Below are 11277 nucleotides of genomic sequence, written 5' to 3'. Positions count from 1 at the left end.
GAGCCACGGCCTCCACTTGCGGCTTCGAGGGAGGTCAGGGTCTTAAGGGCTTCCCAGCTTCCCCCGCCCCCGGCCTAGCAGGCCGGCGTGGTCCGCCCCGCCCGAGCCGCGCTCCACCCGGGGCCCGCCCTCTTAGGGGCGTGGCGACACGCCTTCGCTGCCCTCTTCCAACATGGCGCCCCGGGAGGCGGGTCCCCGGGCTCGTCGGTTCCCGGGGTTCCGGCGCTGCGCGTTTTGGTTCCGGAGTAACGGTGTGCCGCCGTTCTTCGCTGCCCTCCTCCTCCACACGCCGCCGCCGCCGCTACCAGCTCGGGGGCTCGCGGCCCGGGTGGGCAGCGCTGAGCCTGTCCGCCCCGCGCCCTCAGGCTCCAGGTGGGGCGGAGGACTCCGTCCCTCCCGTCCCCCCCCCCTCCCCCGAACCGTGCTGCCGTCGCCCCGTCGTCCTTCCCGCGATGGCGGCCCGGGACCCCTTCCGGTCGGCGACCCTCCCCCGTCGTCCGCTGAGCCCCTGAGGAGGGCCGCCCACCTGCCGCCGCGCCGCCCCTCAGGCCCGCCGCGGGCCGCCCGGGTTCCCCTCGCCACTCCGGAGCCTCCCGACCTCCGCGGGTTCCTCCCGGCCCCCTGCCGTGGGAATCCCCTCCGTTCCGAGCCGGGCGGGGCCCCGCCAGCCCGCCCCGCCGTCCCCACCTGCTCCCGCCGCGGCCTCCCTCCCCTCCTCGCTCCCCACCCCCCCAGTCCCCTCCGCCGCAGGGGCCCGCGGGTGCCCCCCAGCCGCAGGATGTGAGCCCCTCTCACCGGGGATGCTGTGTGTGGCCGGCCCGTGGTCCCCTCGGTGCCATGGAGAACCAGGTGCTGGTGATTCGCATCAAGATTCCCAACAGCGGCGCGGTGGACTGGACGGTGCACGCCGGGCCGCAGCTGCTCTTCAGGGACGTGCTGGTGAGTGGGGCGGGTAGGGGGGGGTGGGTGTCACGGCGTCCGCTGCGGGGCGAGTGCGGGGCACCTGAGGAGGGGTCGCTCCGATCACCGGGCGGGGGGGGGGCGCGGGGGAAGGGGGGGTGGATGCTGAGCTAGCGGCCGGTCTCAGATCCTATTTGCGAGGGGGGGGGTTGTGTTTTGTTAGTTTGCTTTAATCACAGCTTGGGTGAATTCAGCTACTGAAACCTGAAACTTGGCAGTTGTGCGTGGCCCAGGGGTGATAAAGCAGACTGCTCCCCCCCCCCCCCCCGTCCTCAAGAAGCTCACAGCCTGCACACAGATATATAAGATATATATACTCCAGAGCTGAGTGTAGACAAGCATCCGGGGAGTGAATGCCCCTGGCCGGTCTCCAGATGTGCCGTTCCACTTCCTCTGAACTTGGAGACCTGCTGGGAAAGAGACCCAGGACAACTTCAGCTCGCCATGTGTGAGCAAACTTAAGATGTCGCTGACTTTAGATATAATCTTACCAACCATGAGGGAGGAAGAGAAAAAAACCAAAAACACAACAAACCCAAACCCCAAATGCTGCCTTTAAACCACCACACATCACCTCTTGTACAAAAGCAACCCAGTTGCTGAGAATTTAGTCTAGAGGGAACGTGCCGCACCTGTGAGTCTCAGGACTGATCCTTCAGAATACTCAGGATGTATTTCTAGTACGGAATGTTAGAGTCCTGCCAGTGGCTTGTTTTTAGCTTCTGTATTCTTTTTTGCAGGTAGGTACTGAGGAGGAGTGAGGTGAATTGACCTTTCCAACATCCAAACGGAATTATTATTAATTATTATTATTATTTTGTGCTTTGAAGTCAGGGCTTTGGTGTTCTCCCATAGTTTTTTTTTGTTTTGTTTTGTTTTTTTTTTTTGTTTTTTTTTTTTGCTCAAGACTGGCATTCGGTCACTTAAGTCACAGTTCTACTGGCTTTTTTTTTTTTTGCCAGTCCTAAGGCTTGAACTCAGGGCCTGAGCACTGTCCCTGGCTTCTTTTTGCTCAAGGCTAACACTCTACCTCCTGAGCCACAGTGCCACTTCCAACTTTTGCCATTTATGTGGCGCCGAGGAATTGAACCCAGGGCTTCATGCATACATTCTACTACTAAGCCACATTTCCAGCCCCCTCTACATATGGCTTTTTGCTGGTTAGAGATAAGAGTCTCCTGAATTTGTCTTCCCAAGCTTGTTTCCAACAACTGTAATCCTCACATCTCAGCCTCTTGAGTAGCTGGAATTATAGGCATGAGCCACTGGTGCCTGCTTCAGACTTCCTTACTCAAAACTTCTTTACTTACTATACTTTTTCCTTCATGTTGCAACCCCCTCACATCTTTATAGTCTTCATTTACTGTAGAGGCCCATTTTATGTACTGAATAACGTATCTAAAGGTTGAAATAGATGTAGCTAGATGAGATGTTTTTTGTTGCAAGAGACAGATATGTACAGTGGACCTTTCCTGCAAGATAAAAAGGAGCCTAAGTGATAGGATTCTTTTCTTTCTCTGTGTGTGTGCACGTGTATGTGCATGTGTGTGTGCTACTGGTACGTGAATGCAGGGCTTTTTGCTCTTCCTTGGGTTTTTCACTCAGCGCTGGTACTCTACCACTAGCCATGCCTCTACTTCTGGCTTTTGGCTGGGTAGTAGGAGCTAAGTGTCTCACAAACTTTTCTGCCTGGCTGGCTTTGACCCATGATCTTCACCTCTCAGCCTGCCGAATATGTAGGTTTATAGGCATGAGCCACCAGTGTTCAGCTTGTAATGTGATTTTTTTAAAATTGTCTTGGGTTACTTAAAAGTTTGATTTCTGTTAACTTCATTTTGAAATTCTAGATGTTACTGCTCATGTAGGCTTTCAGTTGGCCAGGAATGTGGCGGTTCTCGAGAGCCAGCAGCCTGTAGTCCTATACATCAAAGCATTCAGAGTTCTTCCTACATTGTCCCCTCTGCTCAGAAAGCCCCTCATGGTCCTTGAGGTGCATCGTGACTGGAGTGGTCTGCTTGGCACCCTCTTCCTCCTCACCACGCTCCCATGACCGTCCTGTGTCCTAGGTCCATAGAGCACCTGTTCGTACTTCTGAGTGCTCTGATGGTTGCCACTCTGCCCTTTTCTGTAACTCAAAACTTCCCACCAGAAGAAAGCAAATTCTGAGTTGCTGTTAGTAAGTGGCCACCTCTCTTTCTCCTGCAGCTTTGAGGGCATGTGCCAGCAAAAGTACGCTTTTGGTTGTGATTCCTTGCCTTGGTTTCTCTAGAAGGTGAACTTCTGGTGGGGTTGGAAAGTCTGTTTACCCTTTTCTGCTGTTCATGGGACCTTGGCACATTTGTATAAGGAGGGAAAATAAAAGAGGATGTATAGTGTTGTAGTTCTTGGAACAAAATGCTAGGGTTTTTTTTTTTTTTTTTTTGGCTAGTCCTGGGCCTTGGACTCAGGGCCTGAGCACTGTCCCTGGCTTCTTCCCGCTCAAGGCTAGCACTCTGCCACCTGAGTCACAGCCCCCCTTCTGGCCGTTTTCCATATATGTGGTGCTGGAGAATCGAACCGTGTTCATGTATAGGAGGCAAGCACTCTTGCCACTAGGCCATATTCCCAGCCCCAAATGCTAGGTTTTGAGTGGGCTTAATTACCAGCCATTCTGTGAACTAGGCAAGTCACTCTAGTTCTCAGAGCCTCAGTTTCTTTTTCTTTTTTCTTTTTTTGTCAGTCATAGGGTTTTAACTCTGGGCTTGGGTGCTGTCCCTGAGCTCTTCACCTCAAGGCTAGTGCTGTACCACTTGAGCTACAACGCCACTTCCTGTTTTCTGGTGGTTAATTAGAGGTAAGAGTCTCTTGGACTTTCTTGCCTGGGCCAGCTTTGAACTGTGATCCTCAGATCTCAGCCTCCTGAGTAGCTAGGATTACAGGCATGAGCCACTGGCACCCAGCTCTGTTTCTTTATTTGTAAAGTGGCATCCCTGATATCTGCCTCAAGCCTTGTGAAGATGTTGTGAGGTATTGAAGATAAATATGAGTTTTCTCTTACTTGACATTCGGAACAACCAGTTGTGTGTATGTGTATGTGTGTGTGTTTTTCTGCTAGTACTGAGTGCGTCTTCAGGGCAGGTTCTTCCAGTGAAATTTCAGGCCATCTCTTCATCAAGACCAGGCATATAAAAACAAAAACTCCCAAAGCAATGTTAGTGTCTCTGGCTTTAAAGTTTTGCGATACTTGGAAGGTCTTTCTTCTAAGGGTGCCTCTCCCACCTTATTTTCAGAAAAGGAGGCCAGAGCTTGGATTATGGGAAAAACTAGCTAGTTTTGGCAGACCCAACACAAGCTAGAAGTGAGGGGTTAGTTGCTGAGTCTAGAGTAACTGAATATCTTTGACCCAGTCACTTTTTAATTTTTTGTGCTGATTCTGGGGCTTGAACTCAGGGCCTGTGTACTGTCCCTTAACTTTTTTTTTTTTTTTTTTTTTGCTCAAAGTTGGTGCTCTAACACTTGAGCCAGAGTTCCACTTCCAAATTTGATGGTTAATTGGAGATAAAGAATCTTATTTATAAGTTTCTTGCCTTGACCGGCTTTGAACCTTGATTCTGTAGGTCTCAGCCCCTCTTCCCCCCCAGTAGTTAAGATTGTAGGTGTGAACTGCCTGATCCTAGTCACCCTTTACCAAACAGCTAGGAGACTCTGGAGAATTCATTTGGCCTCTGTGGGCCTTACCTGAATCATCAGGAACTGGCTTCAGTACTAAGGAGAAAGGAGAGTTTCCTGGTCCCTAATGGCAGGGACCTTTGGGGTATCGGTTGTGTATGTCTTTCAGCTTTCTGCATTTCTTTTCCCCAGAGAGAGCCGCTGGCCCTAGAGGACCTGTCCAGGATTATGTTGGTTTAGAGTGTGGTGGGAGAAAATGTCCAGCCCTCTTTTCTCTGCTCTTGGTATCTTGTCTTGAAGCTTCAGCTTCAATTTCCCTCATTTGAAATTTCTGTCTACACTGAGCCTATGCTTTTCATTCCTTCCGAGTTAGAAAAAACTATTTGCTGCTAATGGATTTAGTTTGGCATTTTTATCATTACCAGAAATGTTTCTTATTGTCAGTCTTTATCTTGGCAACCAGAATGTGACCTTCTTGAAGTCAAGAGCAAAGTTTTATTATCTTATAGCTATTTCAGAAGCAAGTTAGAGGGGGAGGGATAACAAGAAAAAATGAGGGAGGGATAACAATGTTCGACAAGAAATGTACTCATTTCCTTACATATGTAACGGTAACCCCTCTGTACATCACCTTTACAATTAAAAAATATTAAAAAAGAAGCAAGCTATTGTAAATGTTTAGTTACTCCCCCCACTGCCCCTTCTGGTACTGAGGCTTGAACTTGAGGTCTTGCACTTGTTTGCTCATAGCTGGTACTCCACCACTTGAGCCACGCCGCCAGCCTGGCTTTGTTTTTTGTTAGTTAGAGATGGAGTTTCATGGACTTCTCTGCCAAGATTGGCTTCAAACTTTCACCTTCCAGGTCTCATCCTCCTTAGTAGCTAGGATTACATGTGTGAACCACTGGTACCTGGCTTAGCTGCTGTTTGATTTTTGGCCTATTAGCTGTTTGTCTGATTTATTGAAAGGAAGGAGAAGAAAGTGATCAAGAAATGATCACCATCAAGGTATGTTAATTTAAAGTTTTCTTTTGAAACTTTTAGGCCCTGTGGAATGTGTTGTTGAGGGTAGAAGGTTAGTTGGAAATACGTTTAAAATAAATCATTGAAATATACCTGGAAAATGTACACAAAATGGTCTAGCCACTTGTCCATGCCAGAGAAAAGAGATTTATTATATGGCATGGGCAGCCATGGAAAGACAGCATCAGCCCATCTTTAGCCATCTTCAGGGTATAGATATGAGGGAAGAGAGGCATAATTTAAAGAGTCTGGATCCATAGGCATGTTCTTCTGGATCACACTTGTAATCCTAGCTACTCAGGAGGCTGAGATCTAAGGATCACAGTTCAAAGCCAGGGCTGGAAAGTCTGTGAGACTTCTATCTCCAATTAACTCCCCTTCCCAAATTCAGCTCCTCCCCAACGCCCCCCCCCCCCCCCAAAAAAAAAGAAATAGCCAGAAGTGGAGCTTTGGCTCAAGTGGTGAGCACGAAAGTTAAGGGACAGCGGCCCGGCTCTAAGTTCAAGCCCCAGGACCAGCATTAAAAAAAAAAAAATAGGACAAAACTTGTTAGTTTGCTAATTTTATAGAGCTCCATTCACATCTCAGAATTGGTTGTCAGAGTAATTTGAGCTCCCTGAAAGTACCCAGTGATAACTTGGACTTCAGAGGAAGAATTAGTGCCCTCCCTCTTTTTCCTTCATTCTCTAGTAAATAACTGTGGAAAGATCGTCCTCTACTGATTGTTGGGTGCTGAATTTAAAGGTTTTATAATAAAGCTTTGTGATGTTCCAGTGACGAGTGATTTCTTTTACTTAACAGACATTAATATGGCATTTGCCATGTACTACTAGACACTCTCTTAAGCCCTTTACAAATGTTAACTCACTGGTCCTACAAGGAAGGTAAAGCTGTGATCTTGTTTTCTTTATAAGGAGCCTGAGGCAGAGAGGCTCCTTTGTTTTGGGAGAGGCAGAGACAGCACCTACAGTCCTAACAGTCTGGCTATAGTCTGTGCTCTTATGCTTTAGACTGGATGCCTGTCACTTTATTTGACACTTGTTGTACAGCTCCCTGTCAAGAAATATTTTCTCCCTTTGAGTAGGAAGAATTTTCTAACCCTAAAATCTTAGACAGATACTTCACAAAGTTGATGTTTCATTTGCTAAGACTAGACTCAGAGAACATATCTCTTTTTTACTCTAATCAGCCAGGACTCCCTAAGATAGTGTTCCTTAATCAATTTTATAGCTACAGATTTATTTTAGGAAAGGGGGAAAAGCACTGTAGAGCCAAGACTATTATGCAGATTGCCACTGCAGCAGAGCCTCTGAAGAATTGCCTTTCCAAGGCAGTTGCTGCTCCCACTCTGCTTAGGGTCCTGCTCTAAAGGTCTATAGGCTCCCTGCTGAGAAGCACAGGGAGCAGTAAGCAGCTTTGCCAGCTGGCTGTGTGGTGCCAACTCTAGTGAAGCAGCCAGGGTGGACCTTGTGGCCAAGCTCCTGAGAGAAATGAGGTTTGCAGGTCTTTCGGGTGGGACTGGACCGGATGGAGAGAGTCACTTTCCAGAACTTAGGCACTCTATTCCTCCTCCCCGAAGCTGCCTCTGGAGACTGTTGCTTGAGTGTTTTCAACTTCATAGATTCACTTACACATTGCTATCAGCTTATGTATACCTCTTTGATTTTTTTTGGTAGATTATATTGTTTCATTTAATTTTCATTATATTTACCATTGCTTAGGTTAAAGGTTGAAACTGGGCTCCAGTAGCTCATGCCTATATTCCTAGCTACTCGGGAGACTGAGATCTGAGGATTGTAGTTCAAAGCCAACACAGGGCTGGGAATGTGGCTTAGTGGTGGAGTACTTTACCTCTGGCATGCATGATACCCTGAGTTCCTTCCATTCCTCAGTACCAAATAAACAGAAAAAGCTGGAAGTGGCGCTGTGGCTAGTGCTAGCTTTGAGCAGAAGCAGCTCAGGGACAGTGCATAGGCCCTGAGTTCAAGCCCCAGGACTGGCAAAAAAAAAAAAAAAAGTTTGGGTTTACATTGTTGGGATGTGTGATTATGAGCTAATATTTACATGGCATATGCCAACATTTCAAACACCTTTCCCAGGTTCTTATATTTCCTGTAGTATTTTCTGTATGTTAGCGATAAGGAAGATGACTTACTGTGTTTCTTTATTCTTTCTTTGTTTAGGATGTGATAGGCCAGGTTCTGCCTGAAGCAACAACTACAGCATTTGAATGTAAGTCTGGCTTGTATACTTTCTTGACTATTTCTCACTGCAGTAATATTTCATATGGTTTATGGGTTATATTACTTTATAAACTGACAAGAACAGATTATTTATGAACATCATATGGTATATTTAAATATTTATAAATTAATGCAAGTTTAATGACGATACTGAACTGAGTAATATTTTCTTATTTAATCATATCTTGGGTGTACATATTTCTACAATATAGCTTTAATTACCAACATGACCTTTATCTGCTCTTGCTTCTCACTGTAATAATATTGTAGGACAAAATGAACTGTGTACACTACCTGTAGGCCAATGATTATTGATTAAGAGATTTTAATCCTTTGCTGCTTTAAAGCATAGTAACAGAGTAGTGCTATTATGTGAGCATTAATGGAATAATTCTGTTTTAGTGGGTTTGCTAGGCTAGCTAGGTGAAGATAGGAGTACCTCAGGTTTGTTAAGTCCTTTCTTCCCCCACTGCACTGGCTTCTAGACAGGATGTGTACTAGAAACTGGCTTTGACACGAGCCAGGCAGGCAAGATCCTGGGGGTGAGTTGAGTCAGTAATATAGCATTCTGGTTCCTGTCGGTTTTGTTTGTTTGTTTGTTTTTTGCGGTCCTGGGGCTTGAACTCAGAGCCTGGGTGCTGTCCCTGATCCTCTTTGTGCTCAAGGCTACCACTCTATCACTGGAGCCACAGCGCCACTTGTGGCTTTTTGAGTAGTTTACTGGAGATAAGAGTCTTAGGGGGCTTTCCTGCCCAGGCTGGCTTTGAGCCCAGTCCTTAGAGCTCAGCCTCCTCAGTAGCTAGGATTATAGGGGTGAGCCACTGGTGCCTGGCTTCCTGTCATTTTTTTGAAGATGAAAGCCAGTATTTTCATGTAGAAATACTAGTGTTTTTTTTTTCCTTCTATGTGATAGTATACTTTTTGTTCTTATTTAAAGAAAGTGGGTACTGACGAGAACACAAGATAGTATAGTATGACAGATGTGTCCTTTTTGTAAGTATCTTTTTTTTTTTTTTTTGCGCCAGTCCTGGAGCTTGGACTCAGGGCCTGAGCACTGTCCCTGGTTTCTTTTTGCTCAAGGCTAGCGCTCCGCCACTTGAGCCACAGCGCCACTTCTGGCCTTTTCTATATATGTGGTACTGAGGATTTGAACCCAGGGCCACATTCCCAGCCCCAGATGTGTCCTTTTTGGAGCACTGCTTGGCCATTCTTCTTTGCTTGTGTGTGTGTGTGTGTGTGTGTGTGTGCCCGCCCATGTGTGCACCCGTGTGTGCCCGTGCTGGTACTGATGCTCTACCACTAGAGCCATACCCCCACTTCTTGCTTTTGGCTAGTTATTTGGAGGCAAAAGTCTCTTGGATTGGTCTTCTGGGTGTGGCTTTGGAATGACTTTGGGCTTGTAGAGTACCTGTGCTTGGTAAATTTGCACTCATTATAACCTGATGCATTGAAAATCTCTGAAATGTATATATGGAATAAAAGGTCTACATTTCTAGGATTTTTTTTTAATTTTCTCTTGAAAAGGGCAGCAATTCTATAGTTGTACGTTTGGACTATGTGTGTATGTATACACATATATACATACATATATGTATATGTATACACAAATATATGTGTGTGTCTGTCTGTCTGTCTGTCTATCTGTGAGGAGACTGGGGTGTCCCACTCATCTCAGACTGGTGAACTGACTTTTTCTTCCTCTTGTAGGTCTCTTCTTTCTCACAAGGAGAACACAAATGAAATGACCATACACACACACAGTCCATACATATAGATGTCCACATAGATGGGTATATGTGTATATGGTATATGTTCATATATCCATATGTACATATCTATATGTACATACATATGTGTGTGTAGTGTGTAGTGTGTGTATGTGTATGCATTAAAAGACACAAAATAATTTCAGCGCTTAGTTTTATTGTGTGTGGCTAACATATACTTTCCATTATAGACCTGAAATCCTAGGCTGGGCTGGGCATATTTGGACATGGGATATAATTGGTGATGGACAACTCAAGTCCTAAATTCAAATTACCTACATGGGGAGTAGGCAGAGGGTCTGAAGTGGTGATGTCTTTCTGATTTCCATGAGAATTAGAGTTGAGTGAGAGGACTAGGCTCAGGTGTCCCACTCATCTCTGGGACTGATGGACCTGACTTTTTTCCTTCCTCTTGTAGGTCTCTTTTTTCTCACAAGGAGAGCACAAGTGAAACAACTTTTTTTTTTAATGGCTAGTATTTGGTTGTATGATGCTTAAACGATTAAGGAGCATAGAAGTAAAACAAAAAGTAAAAGCCCCTTTTTTGTCAACACTGGTTTCCTTGTCAGCAATTTCCTCAGCATGTTATGTTTTCTTCATATATAAAGTACATTATGCTGCAAATACTTTCCTTGCCCCTACTGTTTTTCTTTACATAGTATTAATTGGTTGTAAAAGGGGGTTTCATTTTGACATGTTCATATACACCAGTAATGTGTCTTGATCAAATTTGGCTCCTCTGTTACTGTCCTTTATCCTCCCCGCTTCTTAAACTAATCAACAGGCCGAACAGGTATGGAAAGAATTTTGAACACATTCAGCCTTCTTTACCCTCTCCATTTGCCCTCCCTTCCCCACTAGTTTTACATTTTTTTTTTTTTAAGTCGGTCGTGGGGCTTGAATTCTCAGCCTGGATGCTGTCCCTGAGCTCTTTAGCTCAAGGGTAGTGCTCTACCACTTTGAGCCACTTCCAGTTTTCTGGTGGTAAACTGGAGATAAGAGTCTGACGGAGTTTCCTGCCAAGACTAGCTTTGAACCATGATCTTCAGATTTCAGCCTCCTTTTCAGGCGTGAGCCTCCAGCACCCTGCATTCCTGTCATTAAAAAAAAAAAAAAGCATTTTAGTTATTATTCAAAGTAGTTTCACCCTGGTATTTCACAGTCATCTACAGTACTTTAATCATATAGACTACTCGCTTGCACTCTTGCCTTCCCTACGCCTCCTGTCGTGTTACTGAACAGCTTTCCATCTTCACAGATTCTCCGCTTACTAGCATATATTAGACTTTTTTTCTCCCGTAACAGTGTGCATACATCAACTTCATTCTCTTGCATACTTCATGTTATACTTCATTTTATGGCTGTTCTTAATTTTTTAATACACTGGTGAACCAACATTTTTGTACTAGAAAAAATTGCCTAAGTTACAATTGTTTTATCTTGTAAAGCAGATTCCTAGGGATTGGAGCTATTTAGACAAGTGCTAATGCTTTACATTCAGTGCTGTCACTGTGTTTATGCTCCAAAGGTAGAACCAGTTTATACTCCCCTAGCCACATCCAGTTCTCAATACCCAAACCAACTCTCTTTGCATTAGCAAACATTTTAGTTACTGTCAGTTTGATAGGTGAAAACAA

At 45.6% G+C, this 11277-nt stretch overlaps 1 protein-coding gene across 2 annotated transcripts in view; it reads left to right on the top strand.

Annotated features, from left to right (window-relative positions):
* The first annotated feature begins 805 nt into the window (after window positions 1–805).
* Map2k5 (mitogen-activated protein kinase kinase 5) overlaps window positions 806–11277 on the top strand; it is a 251656-nt gene continuing 241184 nt past the window's right edge. For both annotated transcript variants that reach the window (XM_048332406.1, XM_048332405.1), the window contains exons 1-2: window positions 806–939; window positions 7815–7863. In XM_048332406.1, the coding sequence (XP_048188363.1) occupies window positions 838–939; window positions 7815–7863 (151 nt within the window). In that variant the 5' untranslated portion in view covers window positions 806–837. The remainder of the gene's footprint in view (window positions 940–7814; window positions 7864–11277) is intronic.

This window comes from Perognathus longimembris, chromosome 23 (assembly GCF_023159225.1).
Source record: "Perognathus longimembris pacificus isolate PPM17 chromosome 23, ASM2315922v1, whole genome shotgun sequence".
NCBI classification, from domain to species: Eukaryota; Metazoa; Chordata; class Mammalia; order Rodentia; family Heteromyidae; genus Perognathus; species Perognathus longimembris.
The sequence above is the reverse complement of the archived record's forward strand: the minus strand, read 5'-3'. Positions and strand labels throughout refer to the sequence as shown.